This window comes from Talpa europaea, assembly GCF_964194135.1.
Source record: "Talpa europaea genome assembly, chromosome: 9".
Lineage (NCBI taxonomy): Eukaryota > Metazoa > Chordata > Mammalia > Eulipotyphla > Talpidae > Talpa > Talpa europaea.
In genome coordinates this window covers 76,471,978-76,490,617 of record NC_140076.1, presented here as the reverse complement: position 1 = coordinate 76,490,617, position 18,640 = coordinate 76,471,978, and the positions used below count along the sequence as shown (strand labels likewise).

At 51.1% G+C, this 18,640-nt stretch overlaps 1 protein-coding gene across 1 annotated transcript in view; it reads right to left on the bottom strand.

Moving 5' to 3' along the window:
* The window catches only part of IQGAP3 (IQ motif containing GTPase activating protein 3), a gene marked incomplete at its 3' end in the record, with an annotated part of 37,256 nt that overhangs the window by 2,959 nt on the left and 15,657 nt on the right, over window positions 1–18,640 (bottom strand). Inside the window, exons 14-33 of the mRNA XM_084242931.1 lie at window positions 17,094–17,215; window positions 16,835–16,998; window positions 15,517–15,607; window positions 14,523–14,690; window positions 14,290–14,429; window positions 14,015–14,185; window positions 10,494–10,577; window positions 10,264–10,335; window positions 10,088–10,157; window positions 8,712–8,920; window positions 7,685–7,837; window positions 7,231–7,394; window positions 6,381–6,605; window positions 5,425–5,565; window positions 3,680–3,764; window positions 3,040–3,272; window positions 2,592–2,724; window positions 2,359–2,461; window positions 1,642–1,768; window positions 556–643 (exon numbers count right to left, since the gene is read on the bottom strand). Coding sequence (XP_084099057.1) covers window positions 556–643; window positions 1,642–1,768; window positions 2,359–2,461; window positions 2,592–2,724; window positions 3,040–3,272; window positions 3,680–3,764; window positions 5,425–5,565; window positions 6,381–6,605; window positions 7,231–7,394; window positions 7,685–7,837; window positions 8,712–8,920; window positions 10,088–10,157; window positions 10,264–10,335; window positions 10,494–10,577; window positions 14,015–14,185; window positions 14,290–14,429; window positions 14,523–14,690; window positions 15,517–15,607; window positions 16,835–16,998; window positions 17,094–17,215 — 2,743 coding nt within the window. The remainder of the gene's footprint in view (window positions 1–555; window positions 644–1,641; window positions 1,769–2,358; window positions 2,462–2,591; window positions 2,725–3,039; window positions 3,273–3,679; window positions 3,765–5,424; window positions 5,566–6,380; window positions 6,606–7,230; window positions 7,395–7,684; window positions 7,838–8,711; window positions 8,921–10,087; window positions 10,158–10,263; window positions 10,336–10,493; window positions 10,578–14,014; window positions 14,186–14,289; window positions 14,430–14,522; window positions 14,691–15,516; window positions 15,608–16,834; window positions 16,999–17,093; window positions 17,216–18,640) is intronic.

The following is an 18,640-nucleotide window of genomic DNA, read 5'->3' as shown; positions in this document are numbered from 1 at the left end:
ATAAAGGCCTCATGGATGGACACAGGCGAGTGGCAGAGGGAGACCCAAACAGAAGCCCAGACGTACCAGCTGCAACTTCCCAAACATGGAATTGTATGGTGGCCCCAGGGTATCTCCTGGCCCTTCCTTTCCTTCTCTGGGAAGTCCATGGCTTCACTCCAGTAGCCCAACTTGTCCCTAGACCTCTACCCACTGACTGCCTTCGCCTACCTCCAGTCCTTTAAGCGGCCTACTCCCCTGCCTTTGGCACTCTTAGTTAGCCTGCTCAAGTGCCCCCCAACAACAGAGGGCACTGAATTCAGGGGCTGATGGCCCTGCAGAACTTAGTCCAGTTCCAGTGGGGACTGGGGAGGTAAGTGGAGCCCAGGCACTGCTTTCCTCCCCTGTGGCCTCTGAGTCAAGGGCAGGCCTGGGCCCTTCAGAGCTCCTATTACTGGGGAATATAGGTGTCCACTTATGGAAGACTGTGGGTGGGGTCCAGGGAAGGAATCAGCAGTGCTCAGGGGAGTGGTGTGGGGTGAGTAAGATAGTACCTGTGGCTGGCTGGCTACTTACCTGCTCTCTGGATGCCGAGAGGCACAGGATCTCCTCAATGGAGTCCCCTGGGTGGAACTGCATGATGTCAGACAGCATCTGCTTGGTGCTACAGGAAGGGCGTGATAGGCGAGAGGTGAGGGACATGACACAGGGCTGGCCAGAGAGCTGAGACATGGACCCTGCCCCGCTTACATCATGGCTGCCTGAGACACTTGGGAGATAAGGAGCGCATTGGAGGAAGCAAAGGTGTTGTGAGAAGTCAGCAGAGAGTGCTGGATTGGATGGGCCTGATACAGAACTACCATCATTCTGAACACACTATGCTTGCATCCCGTGTCCTCCACCATGGTCTTCCTTTGAGGGCTTGGGCTAAAGTACACACCTTCTCTTGCTAGGACTTTACCAGGTCAGGTGTCACCCCTCCTGAAGCTCCCATCATATGTGGCGCTGCCTCTCAGGGTGGCCCTCTCTGCACTCACCCTTAACTCCAACCCACTTTGAGCCTTCCATGGTAGGACAAAGCCAACACCCACTTCACTGGTTTACTGGGTGAAGAGATGAGATTGTGGGTGGAGAACGAGGTGGCCACTTAGTTGTTTTTCGGCCCAGATAGGCCGCCCCATCTCTCCCCTCACTCTTGCTATGCTGGGGGAGAAGAGCCCATCTCCTGACTACCGTTCAGCCAGCACAAGGGACTGGCCACACTGCTGTGTGACTCTGGGCACGTCACTTAATCCAAGTTCCTTTCCTCGGTGGTAAAGCAGGGACACCAGCATCTATTTCATAGTTCATTTTTAAGTAATAACATAAAAAAGCATTAGAGAAAGAAGAAAGGCATTTATTTGGTAGACAGCACAAAGATACACAAACATCCATTGTTGCTAATATACTAACTACTCCTTTGCCTTTAGTCACAACACAAAGCAGAAAGCTGCAGTGGTCAAAATAGCTGAGGCTGCAGGAAAGGGAAGGCCATAAAGCGTCAGGGAGAACAACGGAAGGATGAGCACCCAGGAAGGAGGTAGAATGGCCACTTCAGAGCAGGGCCATTGTACTGGCCTGAGAGGGGAGCTCAGGTCACAGGGCTGAGAGGCTCTCACCCACCTCAGCAGTAGGCTCTGGGCGTTGGTATCATTGGCGTCTGCTTCCAGCCCTTCAAACTTGTTTGTGAGTGTCAGTGACACTTCCAGCTTGCTCAGATCTACGTTCCCATCTGCAGTTATGTTCTCCCCTGAGGCAGGATAAGGATGAGAAAGGCCAGTGCTACAGGCACAGGCACATACGCTGCTCCATGTGCCTCTCCTCTGGGAAGCTTTTCTACACGCCCCAGGGAACCAACCCTGTCCCCTCAATGCTGAGCCCGGTGAAAGGACTGTTGCCCACAGAGCTTGTCCTTGCACTCCTGGGGAGCACCTCCTCGACACCCTCAGCCCTGGGTGCCCTGAAGACAGGGGGCTGCACCTTTCTGAGCCTGCAGCTCCTGATTCTCTCATATTTGTGCCCTCACCCTGCTCACTATAAGCCAGCGCCCTCCTGTCCCACGGCTCCTAGGGTCCCTCCTCATCAGAGAACCCCTGTGCCTCCACATCCACCTTGCATGATTTCACTGGCCACTTGTGTAGTGGTGCTGGGCCCGCTATCGTCTGTCCACTCTCTTTAAGTCAATCTGTGCCCGTGACAGGACGGGAATGAGATATAAAGGGAACGTGTGCAGTGATCTGCTGGCACAGCTCCAGACTGAACAGAAATTCGAGAGAGGACCTGCTCACCTACCTGTCCACCCTCCCTACTGTCACCCAAAGTACCAAGAATGGCACGCACCAATGAGGTCAGAGACAGTCGGCAGCTCCCCAAGGTCCTCCAGGAGTTCGTGCAGGGGGTCACGGTGATCAGGGGCAATCAAGTCCTGGTGCTCCAGCAACAACTGCAGGAGAAGGAAGAAAAGGGGACACAGGGTTGAGCCTTCCAGAGCTAGTGAGCCCCGTCTCACTGTGGACTTCCAAAGCCCTGCCCACCTCCCACCACCCCAGAGCCCTCCAGGTTCAGTCCCTTACCCTGTGTGTGTTGACCAGCTCCCCCACGGTGATGTATACCATGGGCTTGGCCACAGCCACCATGTCCGTGTACTCGTCCATCGCAAAGCGCTCTTCAGGCTCTCGTACCTGGCAGGCTCGGCAGATGAACCTCCTGTCCCCAGAGGGCAGGCAAATGAGAGAGGGTAGGAGCCAGTATCCCCACAAGACCTTCTGGTCTATCCAGGGACTGCTCAGGCCAACTTTTGAGTCTCCAGTCTGGGCAGCGACCTCTCTGCTTCGCCCACCTCTCTCCCAGTGTCCCCCTTCTCTCTCTCCCAATGTTCCCCTTCCAACAATCTAGTCTCCAGCCCACTAACCACTCTTCCCTTGTATGCCCGTCTTCCCCATGGATTCCAGAGAGAGGGAGTAGAAAAAACATGGGAGGAGAAAAAGGGTTAGGGAGGAATAGGCTGCCGGGATGCAAGACCTGAACTTGAGGTGAGTCTCCTCCAGATAGTCATTCAAGACCTGCAGGTGCTGGCTCTCCCCAGAGAAGGCCTTTCCAGCCGCAGCATGCTGCAGGAGTTGAGCCACAGCTCCCAAAGCGTGGCGCTGGGGGGCTGCCAGGGCGCCACCTGCCGCCATGGCCACAATGTCAAAGGCATCGGGGGCCACAACAGCTGGGTTCAGGAACCGGTAGTACAGAAGGTTTCCTACCACCTGAGGGCAGAGGAGACTATCCCAGAAGCGCCCTGGGATCTGCCCTTGCCCCACTCTCCCAGCCTACAAGGGTGGAAGGAACCATCTTGGCCAACCCTGTCATTTTACAGAGAAAACAGGTCCAGAGCAGGTTAGCCGCTTGCTCAAGGTCACAGCAAACTGAGCAAGAGCTGGGATTAGAACGCAGGTCTTGATAAGTTGTCCACTCTGTTAGCTCATGCCCCAGTCGCCTTTCCATCTGCCATCTGAAGCCCTGCTGGTAAGCCAGGGTCCATTTATAGGTTAGAGGCTATTTATCTCATGGATTTTTCTGGCATAGGGTTTTCTTTTATCTCTGTTCGGGGATTCACTGGCCTCAGCAGGGCAAGAGGGAGCTTGGGAGGTCAGGGAAGGGAGACAACACTTGCCTTGTAGATGTCATTCTCTGTGGCATTGGGGAACTTCTCTGTCAGAGTTGTCTTCAGGACCTTGGCCACGTATCGCATCCCGTACCTGGGGACACAACTGGGTTATTATGGTACTGCCCCCGCTATCAGAGTGAAGGCCGCGAGTGTTTGCCTGCCTCTCATTCCTGGCTCCATGTTACACTACCCCAGCCAGTACTCCACAGCCATCCTCCAAGTATCTCTGACCTGCCTGAAATCCTGCCTGGTGTCAACACACAAGACCAGGCCTGCCATCTACTAAGCTTACACACAGCCTTCCAACCTGGCCTGAGAGTCTCTTCTTTGGTTCCCTCTAGTCTCCCCTGGGGAGCACCTCAGATCCTGCCTTTCCCCTCAAAGCACCTTTAGCTTGTGCTCGGGAGACTCCGAGGCCAGCCCTGTCTGTCATCATAGACCATCTTTGAGGGGGCTGGTTTGCACTGGAGACAGGTGCAAAGGGAACACGTGGGAGTGGAAGCTCCCATCCTGATTCCACCATTACTAGCCAGAGGCATCCTCTTCAGCTATTTCTATCCCCTTTGTAAGTGTGTTCTCAATCTGGTAAATGGGATTGATCACTCTTGCCTGCTCTGCCTCATGGGGTTTTTGTGAGGAACAAGTAAAATCACATCTGTGAAAGTAATGTACTAAGGGTAGAATGCTAGTCAAACATGCTAGACTTTATTATTGTTGTCATTACTATTAGTATTATTATTCCCATTATGGATGTGCCACCTATCAATTTAATTAAATCTGTTTAACAGCTATTTCTGCCTCCTAGGGTACCAGAGATAGAAGCTGACAGCTCATTGTGTAATTTGTTGGCACTAGGACAATCCTTTCTGAATCCTAATTGTAAATCCTTGATCTAGTTCTCCAGGCTTGGGACACCATTTTGAACTCTGTGCGTCCCTGCTCCAGCATCCCCATCTCATCCTCTGCAGCACCAAGCACCAACAAGGCTGCAGGCTGAACATGATCCAGATGAGGCCCAAATTATCAATGCCAATGCATCCATCCATTTGCTTTTTTTTTTTTTTTTTAAAGTTTAGGGCTACATTTTTTAAAAAAAATATTTATTTATTTATTTATTTATACAAGCACTGGGTACAGTCAGAAGCATGGGAGGGTGAGAGAATTCACCAGAGCCAGAGGGGAGAGCAGAAGGCAGATTGACGAAGTACACTGCTGAGGGGAGCAGCAGGTGGCAGGAGAGGTCTGTGTGCCATGTGGGACCCTCGCCGGTGGCCAGGGGTCGAACCAGTGGTGCAGAGGCTGCGAGCAGCTTTGCAACCCAGTGCTCAACTGCTGCGCCACCGGGGAGGCCCCATCCATTTGCTTTTCAGAAAATACTTAATGACTAAATTTTAGGAAAGGAGAGAACTAAAAAGTGCTCTATTGGTTTGAACTATTTCTTATTTTTGACTGGGTGAACTGAAGAGTCCTATTGTTTTCTCCACTTGCTCTCTGACAATGCTATGTCCTTGTAATCATTCAAGGTTCCCTTCTCTGACTCCAGTGATGTCCTGACAGGACACACACAGCTCTGTGGGCTGTATTCCAGCTCATGGTCCTAGCATGGCCTTCAAGCATTCTCGGTCCATCTCCTGGAAGCCCACTAAGCACCCTCGGCACCGCTCCCCTCCCTCCCTTCAGTTTGTTCTCCCCACTGTGGCCTAGCCTGCTGAAATTCCATGCCTCAGCCTGGGAGGGGCTGATACACATACGGAATTTGGTCCACAGATGACATGATGGCTACAAGGAACTTCTCCGTCAGGGTAAGGAGATTGCGAAGGGAGATGTCCAGCCGTCTCTGGACCTCAGAGTGACTCAAGGCTTGCTCTGGGGTGACATCATAGGGGAGATGGCTGTGAACAGAAAGTGACAACGTATCCCTTGGTCTCCCCTTCCTGAGGCTCTAGCTCTTAAAGTCTTCACAACAGTTTCTTATTTATATATGAAAAGGGCAGTCCAGTATGCTTAGGGGAATCAGGCCAGAACAAGAGAAAGGACTCAGGGGGGAATGGAGAGATGGGTAAAGGAGGAGTTGGAGTGACCACACAGAGGTGGAAGAGGATTAAGAGGGAATGGAGAAATTAGGAAGATTCCTAAGTGGTAATGGAGGAGAGCAGGGCTGCCCTGTGTTCTCGTATTTGGCAGTTGGGGTGATAGGTGAGGTTGGGCCAGGACCTTGCAGTCCCCCCATCTGAAGTCTGCATGCCAGAGAAGACACCAGCACTGCCTGCTCTTGACAGTGTCTCCATGTCCCGTGTACTTGTGTGCCTGAGTAATGTCTCCAATCTATAAGGCCAGCCTATTTTTCCTACTGTCTCATTTGCCTGTTCAACTATAAACCTGAATATTCATCTATACTGCATCAATAAGGAGTCCATATCCCAACTCTCAGCAAATTTGATATATCATTTGCAAGCAATGACATAGCAATTAAACATATTTGCATATTCATTCTATGTTAAGCACACCAGGTCTGGTGTCATTTATATCAGTTTCATGTTAATTACCAAGGGGGTGAAAAGGCTACCATACATCCTATAGGGTTGGTGTCATATTTGCATAAATCTGCATGCTCATTTATATGCCACCTTCAAAGCATACCCAAGCTTCCCCAATGAGATCCAAGACCAAACTGATCAAAGAGAGCTCTTCTTCTGCTGCTGCTCACCTGCGCTGCCCTGTCTGGGCCTCAGTCTGGTTGATCCAGCTCTTGTAGAGGTGGACAGGGTCTGTGTGGACGCTGAGCAGCTTGTCTTCCAGCACATCCTGGATAACCTTGCCCAGAATCTCCCGCAGAGCACTCTGGCCCCGCCCATTACGGTAGAATCTCACCACCAGTCTCACCACAGTAGGGTTACCTGTCACCATGTCCTGGGGCTGCTCCACCTTTGACCTATGATTCAAAAGGCCATTGAGCTGGTCTCCTGCCTCTGGAGGACAAATAGCTGTTTTCCTTTTTTTTTTTTTAAAAAAAAAAAGATTATTTATACATATAAGAAATGGGGTATAGGCCAGAGGTGTGGAGGGCAAGAGGATTCACCAGAGACAGAATGGGAAACAGAACAGGCAGATTGACTGAAATACACTGCTGAAGGGAGGAGCGGGCGAGTCAGGAGTAGTCTGCTGTGCCATGTGGGTTACCTCCCTGGCCAGGAATCAAACCCATGCTGCAGTGGCTGGGGATAGCTTCATAGGTTGTGTCTTAACCCCTTGCACCACCAGGAAGGCCTCTGTTTTCCTTTTTTGAGATTTCTGGCTCTTTAAAGCATGCTCTGGTGTCCCTCCACTTAGGAAATATCCTGCTATCTCTCTCTTACCCTTTGTGCTAACATGTCAGCCTATCCTCCCACAGTATTTCTCAGGAGAGCCTTATGGTCACTTCATAGGAGGCAAAGTAAAGAAGTCTTTTGGTTCCATTTCTACCCTCACACCTCAATAAACTGGGGCCTGGTGAAGGAGCCAACAGTGGTGTCTCTTAGCCCATGCTCTTCCCGTTCCTTGGCATCTGGAAAACCTACTTGATTTCCTCCTGGAGTGCGGTCTTGAAGAGCTGGAGTAGAAGGTAGGCCTCACGGCGGTTGGAGGCATAGTTGTATAGGCTGAAAATCACTGACTCCATGAACTTGGTGGTTTTGTTCTGTGGCATCTGGAAGATCAGCTTGGCCAGATAGATAGGATGAGTCTGCAGCAACAGGGGAGAGAGAAATGGCTGATAGCATATCTCAAGGACTAATCATGAGGTAAAGAAAGGTTTTCCAGTGGGAACTTGGACTAGGCAAAGCACTGTCCAAGTGTCTCAGGGATGCAGGAGACAGCCCAGACAAATGGAAGCAGGTTGTCTTTCTTCCTGGGGTCAAGGCATTAGGATTATGGGAAATAACACCTTACATGGAGGTCAAGGCACAGACATGAGGGCCTCAAGGTCCTAGGCCCTAAGGGGATGGTGGGCATCTTCCAAAGTCCTCTGCTTACCTGGAGCAGGTACAAGAGGTGTTGGTAAGCTTCTAGTTTCTGCCGTTTCTCTTTACTCAGAGACTTTAATCCCTTCTGTTTGTCCAGAACCATCATGTCCGAAAGCTGTTCCTTATTCTTTTTGGTGAGCTTCTTGCAGTGGGAGACCACCTCCTACAAGGTGGGGGAGCAGGTATACAATCAGTTCAGGCCAGCACAGAACATATAGTCTAGAATCAGCATCTTGAAGAGCCAGGGCTTTTTGCTATTCAAGGTATTCAAGGTATGAGCCAAAGGAGATAAGTGGTTCTAGGGTGAGGAAGGGCCCCCTCCTGCCCTGAGCCTCCATCTGCACCTCTGCTCTCCAGCATGAGTCCAGAGGGACAACTGGGTTTCCAGGCTGACACATCATGTCTCTTAGCTTTTGCTCTTTCTTATTTGACTGCTGTATAAATTTCAGGAGGAGACAGCACCATATCCCTTCTATCCCATCACTCTTATTTGTACGGCAATTAACAGTTTGAGGAGTTGCATATCTATCTCTACATCTGGCCAGTGAAGTGGGCACTCTATTTCCATTTTTTGGGAAGATTTACTTATTTATGCATTCAAGAACTGGGGTACAGGCCAGAGGTGGGCAGGGGTGAGAGGATTCACCAGAAATAGACTGGGGAACAGAACAAGCAGATTGACAAATACACTGCTGAGGGGAGCAGCGGGCGAGACAGGAGAGGTCTACTGTGCCATGGGTAGCTCCCTGGCAGACTGGGGATTGAACTCGTGCTGCAGAGGCTGCGGATAGCTTCGTCGTGCTGTGCTCAACCCCATGTGCTGCCAGGGAGGCCCTATTTCCACTGTAATAGGGAAATGGACTCAGAGGTTAACTGACAGCCCACAGGTTCATCACAACAAATCAGTAAAGCCAGGAATTTCAATTTTATTATATCCAGGCTTTTCCTACTACATCATATGCCTCAACAAATTACTAGAAGGACAGATAATCACTGTAACAAGGACCTGAGCCAGGGTGGATCAGAGGGTCCCTCACCTGTAGTGTGATCCGGTTCTTTACCAACAGGCCAATCTTGATGTCCATGAGGTTGAGGTCCTGTTCTAGCTGCTGATTGGACCGGATCTTCCTGACTACCTCTTCCTGGAGCTTCAGTAGCTCTGCTTCAGCCAAGAAGTCCTGCTGGCTTTGATTTAAGAGGTGGGCAAATTTTCGTACTACGCTGAGAGGGGGATGGGACATGTGGACTGGCAGGAAGAGAAGAGCATCGAGATTAGACATACCCACACCAGAGGCTTCTTTGCCCCTCCTGACCTGTCATCCCACTGTCAGTTCCTATTCTGCTTGAGGCCAGCAGGTTCCTAGGCCAGTTCTCTTCTAACTGGTTCTGTTTACAGTTGGAAGGCAGTGGGTAGCTAGCTAGCTAGTTCTGTTCATGACCTTATAACCAGGTATGGCATAACAACTGTCCCCACCCCCTTTTTAAAGGATTTATTTATTATACATACAAGAGCTGGCGTACAGTCCAGAGATGTGGGGGGGGTGGGGGGGGTGAGGGGGTTGAGAGGATTCACCAGAGACAGAGTGGGGAACAGAACAGGCAGACTGACTGAATACACTGCTGAGGGGAGCAGCAGGCGAGTCAGGAGAGGTCTGCTGTGCCATGTGGGTTGCTCCCTGGCTGGCCGGGAATCGAACTCGTGCTGCAGAGGCTGTGGACAGCTTCATAGGTTGTGTCATAACACTTTGAGCTACCAGGGACGCCCCTGTCCTCCCCTTACTCCTGAATTCACCCCAACCTGGACCTATCCCTACATCAGAATCTGAGCCCAAGCGCCCTCTGATGATTCCCCAACCCAATTCTCTTCTCACTCCCATGGGTTGACTTATTCTCATCCTTCACTCCAAGTTGACTTCCACGTATCATCCTCTACTCAGCTCTGCCTGAGCCACACAACCCACCTCTGTCAGGAATGTACATGGGGGTGCGCAGATAGAGGAATACTCGGTAGGTTTTTATAATACAAGGAGGTCAGAGCTAGATGGTGCATCTCCTTGGGCCTTTTGGAATGGGTATTCGAGTAAAGTGAAGCCTCTGAGCGAAGCTAAAGGGAATGACAATGAAATAATGAATATACATAATTTGTGTACTATGGGACATGCCTGTGAGATCAATATATTACAATTTACTGATGATATCACTGAGGAACAGAGAGGGCAGATCACTTGAGACTGGGGACACCAGCTGTTGGTGACAGAAGAGGGCTCAAGAAGGCCAGAAAATTCCTCCAGGGCCCCAGTGTATAAGTGCTCTGCCCTGCTGACTGTTGAACACCACGAAGTTACAGACACTCAGACAGATAGGAGGGACCTAGGCAGTTTTTTCACAACCCAGAGGAGACCAGGCAGCTTACCCAAGGCTCTATAGTCACCCCGGGCTTTCCTGGCTCGGAAAAACGCCTGGATCTTTACAACGGAGTTAACCTGCCATGAACACAGATAGGAAAGGGTTTCCAACTGCCCATGCCTTGATCTCAAAGGTGCAGATTAAGGTTGAGTGTGGGGACAGGAGAAGCAGGCTGAGACTCACATTCTTCTGGAAGTAGCCCAGACGCTTTCGGTATCGCCTCCGAGCTGCCCACATGCGGACCCATGCCTGGATCTGAAAGGAGACACAAGCTGCCTCAGAGCTCTCAGCTCAGGGCCTCCTTAGCCCCAGGATAGCTCACTATCTCCAAATCACAGGAGGTGAGAGGGCTAAACAGTTGTCCTCACAGGGCCCTTCAAGAGGCAGAATCCTGCCCAAATCACGATAGCTACCTTGATCACGGCATCCATGTTTGCCTTTAAATACTGCAACCGTTCTAGATAAATCTTTCTCTGTCTGCAACCCCGCCAATGAGCCTGCACATCAGGAGAGAAAAAGAGGTAACCTTAGTTGGTTGGTCCCTGTTAGCCTAACAGGCTTGTGGGGAAAGCCTGGTATCCAGGGAAGGGGGCAAGGGTAAGGGCAGGCAGTTAGAGTCGGGGGGAGAGGAAACTGGCCCTGTTCTCAAAGAACCTCTGACTTCATGGGGGAGACCAAACATGCACATAGCCAACCACAGCCCGCTGCCCCACTCCCTGGTCTTTGTGCTCGTGTGACTACTCGCAAACGGGCACCACACAAACACCCCCCCCCCACGCTAACCAATACACCCCACCACGCTAACCTCCCAGAAACTTACCTATAAGACACAAATTTAAATGATACTAGTAAAGCATATATCCACTCACCAACTTTACCAGAGCACATGCTAGATCCCCCAAAAAACACTCATACACCCCTATAGAGACCACCCCCACACTATCACACAGCAGTTTTTAGGGGTACACCATGACACAGTGCTGCCACCATCTCTGCCAGTAGGCATCCGGACAGCGGTTTCACTACTCACACTTCCCTTTACCACCACACCGCCCAGCTACTGAGCCCGGCTGGAAGCAATTTTCCCAATGAGGTGCCCAGTAATTCAGTTGTCAGTCCGTGGTCTCTCCAGGACTGCTGGGCTGCAGTCAGATTTTTCCATAAATCATGCACCCTTTTTTCTCTAAAATACACACCTTGTGGCTACCTTTCAGCATGTGACCTCCTTCCTCTTCCCTGATGCCCAAGCACCACTTCGACTTTTTCCTCTTCCAGTCCCAAAGTTCCCAGAAATTTTCAACTTTTTTTTTAAAAAGCAGGGTTCTTTTATTTATTTATTTATCTATCTATCTATTTATTTATTTATATAAGCACTGGGTACAGTCAGAAGCGCGGGAGGGTGAGAGAATTCACCAGAGCGGGGAGCAGAGCAGGCAGAAGGACTGAAGTACACTGCTGAGGGGAGCAGTGGGTGGCAGGAGAGGTCTGCGCGCCATGTGGGACCCTCCTCCGGTGGCCGGGGAGCAGCCGGGGATGGAACCGGCGTTGCAGAGGCTGCGGGCAGCTTCCCAACCCAGCGATCAACTGCTGCGCCACCGGGGAGGCCCTCTTTTTTTTTTTTTTTTTTTAAAAAAAGGATTTATTTATTTACGCATACAAGAACTAGGGTACAGGCCAGAGGTGTGGGGAGTGAGAGGATTCACCAGAGATAGAACAGGCAGATTGACTGAAATACACTGCTGAGGGGAGCAGTAGGCGAGTCAGGAGAGGTCTGCTGCGCCATGTGGGTAGCTCCCTGGTGGGGGATCGAACTCGTGATGCAGTGGCTGCGGATAGCCTCATAGGTTGCATATTAACCTTGCGCCACCAGGGAGGCCCGGTCCCTTACCTTCATAAAAGATTCTAGTGGAACCAGACATTTTTCCTAAACATATCAAATGGATATCTGCCCGTGAACCTCTGTTTATGCCCATCCTCGCTCCCAGTCCTGCCTCTACCCATGAAATACTTCCTGTCCCTTAGGGCCCACATCAAACATCTCACAGTCCTCAGGCTCCAGAGGGTAATCTACCACTGGCACTTTTGCAGTTTGGTAAATTAAGATCATCTTCTTTTGGACAGTTACCCTCCCAGTCTGTCCTAAACCAAACTATCTTGGCCAGGCTGGCCCCTAAGGTTTCCAGTGTCCCTCTGTGGGAATGGGACATAAGCGAGCCATCTTGGAGCCTCGAAGTCAGGAAACCCCATTTTCATGCCTTTCCTCAGCCCTCCTTCTCCTATTCCAGGTATGGCCTGACATGTCCTCTGGTCAGGGCCTGGAGTGAAAGCAGAGGGGTCCTGCCCACCACCACTGAGCGCCTCCTTAAAAGGGACCAGTCTGGCTTGGTAGGAATTCAAGACCCTGACTGGGGTCCCAGCCAGAGTCAGAACTTTCAGGAGAGGTTAAAGTCTCAGCACACCCAAGTGGCCTCGTCTCTGACTCTTACTTCCCCAAGCAGGAGGGCAGGTGGCGGGAGGCTCTGAACAACTCTCTTTCTCTACCTCCCAGGACCCAGGCAGTGCCCACACAGTTCCTGTATTGGTGGCACATGTGCCCTCTGAGTCCACCTGCTCTCCTACCATTGGTATGGCTTTTCCACTCCCTAGAATTGGTATGAAATTTTGGCCTGGGATCAGGAGTGGAATCCCGGGTTCAGACCACCTAGTGGTGACTATTAAAGTTTTGCTTGAGTTCTGGGACCAAAGCTCCAAAATGCAACATCTCATAATGGCTACCACCAACAGTGCTTATTATGCTACACGTAATTTTTCTATTTAATCCCCATAATGGGCACATGAGGCAAGTTCCACCATTCTGAACAAGAAAACTGAGTGTTGGAGAGGGCCCCAGATCAACTGACCTGGAAGTGGCAGGACTAGAGGGCAAACTCCAAGCTCTGACTCCAAAGCCTGAGCTCTCAGTTACCATCCTGCATGCCCCAGATTATGAGCAAGGCTGTTTGCCAGCCTTAGCTGGTATATCTGTCTCCCTTGGGTTCTCTGGCATTGTCTTTATGTCCCTACAATCACAATATCAAACATCAACTACATTCCAGGTCCCGGTGGGGAGAGTTGATGTGATCACTCATCTGTGTGTCTCACCCCCATCCTCCACTTGGCATCTTGCTCAGTGCCAAGTGGCAAACTTTGCAGACATCAGGCATTCAGAGAGGTTGACTAAATTATCTTTAAACCACCAGTATCCCCATGAGGCCCTCAGGGTCCTATCTAGCTGGGGAGCTCTCTATTTGCTACTCCTGCCTTATGAAGTGTCCAGGCCTGAGGCTTATCTTCCCAGTAGGCCTCCTGTGTCAGTCACTAGGGGGCCAGTCTTGGAAGCTAAGCTGGGCCATCTGCAGGCTGGAAGAATGAAAATGGGAAGGGCTGGCTGGAGAGGAAAAGCACAAGTTCTTTCTCTGAGAGATATTCTTTTATAAAATTTAACCATCAACAGCTCTTCACTGTTCTTCTTCTAGTGTCTGACCTTGGTATCTTACTAAATCTGATTCCACTCCACCTTCACGGCGTGGAAGGTGAAAAGCAGCCCATACCTTCTGGATGGTGATGGTGAGGGTGGTGACTAGAACTTTACTGTCCTTGCCTGTCCACAGGCACTATAGACATTAACCCACTTAATCTTCATTACGACCGTAAAGGTGGCTACTATAATTTTCAGATTTTTTGGAGGAAACTGGGCCAGAGTAAGTCACTTGTCAAGGTCATACAGGTGGCAGAGCTGGGATTCAAACTCAGATAGTCTGGGTTCCAGAATCCGTTACTATGTTCAGAGACCAAAAATCATCCCAACTCCATTTGGCAAAAAGGAAGTAGGGAGGACACCCTGAATCTCAGATAAGCTCGGGCCCCAAAGACTTAGAAAGGCAGAGCCTGCTACCTGGATCTTGATGACTGCAGGGAGCCAGGTCCTCAGAAAGTGGGAACGTTCAGCAAACTTCTGCCGAGCCAGGAAGCCACGGAGGCGGGCCTGGAGCCGGATGACAAAGTCGACGTTGGCCTTCCAGAGCTGCCGGCGGTCGTGGGCAGCGGTGACCTTGGTGATAGCTGACTGTGGAGGTAGGAGAGAGAGCCCGTGGTACCCTGATGGGTGGATGTGTCGCCTGCGGGGAATGCCCCTCTGTGACCTTTCTTCCTTGCAGGGGCCCTGCCAACCTGGATCTCCTCCCGTGTCAGATGAGAAGTATTGAGGTGGCACCCGGGGGGCTGCTCCCAGGTCCCTTGGAATGTCTGCAGATGGAAGTAGTAGGCGGCGCCATCCTTCATGTCATGTTGAACCCAGAAAGCTGTGTCCCCTAAGTAGAAGCAAAATAAGCAGAGGAGCCTTAGAGGAGGCAAGAGGTGGCTGGGGTAGGCAGAGAAGCAGAGGATCAGGCTAGGGCCATTACCTGGGCACTGCTTCTTTGCCATGATATCTTCTAGGACTCGCTGGTAGCCATTAGCACAGTTGGGAACCACCCCTCGGAGGGCCACGGCAGGGTTCCTTAACACTCGCTCTGTCTGGGCTGCCTTGCCCTCTTTGATGGCCTGATTGATGGCGGCCATACCAAGAGCCACTGACGGAGCATCAGGAGGGAGCAGTCAGTCCTTCTCTGAGTTCCTCCCACGGACACTGTCCTGTCCACTGGGGAGGGATTCAGAGGAGGACATAAAAACACCCCATCTGATGGGACAGGGTACTATTCAGAATGGACACAGACACAAATGAAAAGAAGCAGCGAGCAGCTGTGCTGGGAGGAAAAGGTAGCAATAAAGGAAGACTTCCTGGAGCGGGCAGCGTGGGGTTGGGGTTTCGTACAGACATCAACTCAAAAAGAAACTCAAAGGCAAGACATGGGCAGAAACCCTCAGGACAGCGTCTCAGGTGAATGAAGTCCAAGAAAGGTTGCAGTGGTAGAGGGCAGATGTAGCACCTTTGTTTCAGTCACTCAGCATCAGGACAGGGGCCCCTTACACAGCTAACACCTGCAGCACCACTGTGCACTTGCAATGACCCTGCCTACTTTTCCTTAGAGCCAACCCCTCCCCTCCTCCTCTCAAGACTAAACCTTCTCTGACCAGAGCTGAGTATTAGAACCCAAACTCAAGCCATTAGTCAAAAATGGAAAAAAATTCTGTCCACCACTTGATTTTTACATGCTCACATTGTGGGGGAAAGTGCATATAAGGACACAGGAGAAGGACCATGGGCCTTCAACTCCCAAAGATTTCCTGCTCAGCTGACCGATAGGAAATCGATCGTATAGTCCAAGCAGCAACCCTTCTGTTCTGCGGCTGAAAGGGAATGGGAGGTGACTGGAAGGCTACCTGATTATCTGGACTTCTGCCGAGCCCCTTCTCCCTCCCTCCCCTCTGCTTCTGTTGCCCCTGTTGGCCATTTACTTCTCTGAGCTGTGTCAGTATCCCGGTTAGCTCTAACCACTTCTTGGCGGATCTCTTCCAGCCACAGCACAGCTCCAGGGTCTCCTGTCACCTGGTAAGTTGCGAGAGGGAAAATATGAGCACCCAGTCTGGTCTCACCAAGTACCTAGGTCCTGCTTCCTGGAGGAAACAACCTGCAGGCCAATATTGTGAGCCACGGGGACAGCATTCTCCACCCTTGGCCTGATGCCAGACCCACAAGCTTCCTTCCTACCCTATTTTCAGGCTGGCCCAACATAAACTCAGCTTGACCATAGCATCTCCAGAATCCTCTTAAACCCTCAGTATCTACCACCTTCTCAATAGCTCACTTTCCTGCCCTGGTGCCTTAGCCTGGACCAAGGAGAGCCCACACTGGAGGCTCTACCGACCTGCCCCTAGTGACCATTCCCTGTGGCTCAATTCATACCTTCTCAGACCAGTTTTGACCATGACTTTCTCCTTCCTATCCCTGTTCCTATGCTGGGAGATTACAAGTGACCATGGGTTGAGTGAGCCCATACCTGCCACACTGACAGGTCAGTTCCCTCTCTCATCTCACCCAACCCCAAACCCTCCCAACTCTCCTCATTAATGGGCTTCCTGAACTAACATTTTATTGAGCACTATGTTTAGACGGGGGCTAAGGCACTCTGCTGTGAATGAATGTCTATAAAGCACATAAAATAGTGCTTGGACAGAGTAAAGAATCAATGTTAGTCAGCACTCCTATCACATCTCACCTAAATTCCCTTTCTCTCAGCTAAGTTCATTATCATCACATTTGTAGGTGAGGAAATGAGGCAGAGAGCAGTAAAGAACATGAACAGCATTATTAGGTAGCTCAGGAGACTTGGCCCTCAACCACTCTCCACTGCCACATGCTCAAGGTATAATAGGTTTCAAAACCCTGTCAGTTTTCACGCACTTGATTTTACTTCCATTCGAGGAGGCAGGCATTGTTGTATGGATGAATAAGTACAGCTCAGAGATGTTAAGGGCTTGTTCAGGTCACACAGTCTCTGAGTGTCAGAGCAGTAAACCCAGCATGGGTTCTCTGTCTCCCAGGCCTTTGTTCTCCCCCCACACATGGCCCTCACTGTCCTCTTTTGCTCTGTCCAGGGCCCTGAAAGTGGGAGCCATCTGTCCCTATAGACCAGAACGCCTCTCGCACCCCACCCCTGGGGAGAAACTGTATCTATTGCCCTGGCGTTGTCCCAGGGTGCAAACTGGGCACAACTCTACCCACATGGGATGTTCTTTCTGCTCCAGGGACCAACCTAGCTAGTGCAAACCTCACCTGGGCCTTCTGCCTTTTGGCTGCCACTAGGAGGAGATGGTACCGAGGGGCAACAGGGAGGCTGACACCATCCAGGCCGGCAGTGGGAAGCAGCAGGGCAGAGATAGTCTTCTCAGGGTTGTCTTGGTCCAGAGCTTCATTGATGAGATTGACAGCAAGGACCTCTGGGAAAAAGAGCTAGTAGGCAGAGGGTCCAGACTCATGGCTAAAGGATAGGGTTGCCCATGTTGGGCCGTGTCCCCCAGCCCCCGGCACTCACGATCGGTCTCTTCCTGGACATGGGCATTGACCTGGCACACAGTGGCCTGCAGGTCATTCCAGCTCAACATGGTCCCATCTATTCCACACACCTGTCGCAGCTTCACCAAAGCATCAAAGTAACTGGCAGCAGGGTGAGAGGGTGCGATAAGCAGTGCAAGTATATTAGACAGAATCAGGGGGATCTTTTGAACCACTGTCCTCGCTTGACCTCCAGATCATCATACTCTTTTGGTTCTCTTCTCACCTCACAGGTTGTTCTAACCTCCTCCTCTGCTGTTTCCTCCTTAACCGCTGAACACCAGAGCATCCCCCAGGCTCAGTCTGAGCTCTTGCTCCACTCATATCCTAGGTCATCTCACCTAATCTCACGGCCTGAAGTATCATGAAGTACACCTCCAGAGCATTCATACATCCCAGCTGCCTCCTTAGATCTTCAAGGGAGGCGCTTATAACAGCTCACAGCTCGACTCCTGGTTCCCTGCTTGACCTGTGTCTCCTGTGTTCTTTCCCAGCATGGTGAATATTCATTGCAATCCCAGGCCCAAAACCCCAGTGTCACACCCAACTCTAATCTCTCTCATACCCTAGATCCACTACATAACCAAATCCTGCCAGTTGGGCTTTCAGAATATATCTAAAATTGGCCTCCTCCTTACCACCTCTGCACTACCACCCTAGGAAAGGCCCTGTCATCACTTGCCTGGATTACTCCAACAGACATTGAACAGGTCTCCCCACCTCTCCCATCCTGACCCTACAGTTGACTCCTAGCACAGCAGCCAGAGGGGTCCTATTAAAAGTAGGTCAGATCATCTCCCTCCTCACGGAGAGCCCTCCCCTGGCTTCCTCCCTCACTTGGAATGAAAGCCAGGAGCCACATGGTTAAGAGCTCTGCTACTTCCTCTCCCACTCTTCTCCCTTCCACACTCCACCCTGCCACATGGCTACCTGACATTCTTAGTACACACCACTCTGACTTCTTCTCAGGGCCTGTGCCCCAGGTAGCCTCATGGCCATCACCTATGCCTTCTAGGTCTCTCTAAAGTGAGCCCCTTACCAAAGAGGCCTCCCACAGCCACTCTGTTAGATAGACACACATGCTCCCCTTCTTTAATCCCTATGTCCTGTTATTTTTTGCCATAGCACCTCTTCTCTTCTAATCATCTGACTGGGTTTTTGTCTGTCTTCCTCAACTAACATGTCAGTTTTGTTTTTTTTAAGATTTATTCATTCATTCATTCATTCATTCATTTATTTATACATGCACTGGGTACAGTCAGAAGTGGGGGAGGGTGAGAGAATTCACCAAAGCCAGAGCGGAAAGCAGAACAGGCAGACTGACGAAGTACACTGCTGAGGGGAGCAGCAGTGAGACAGGAGAGGTCTGCTGCGCCATGTGGGACACTGGCCGGCAGCCGGGGATCGAACTGGCGCAGAGGCTGCGGGCAGCTTCGTAGCCCAGCGCTCAACCGCTCAACCGCCGCGCCACCCGGGAGGCCCTGTCATGTCAGTTTGATGAGAGCAGGAACATTGTTTTGTTCACTG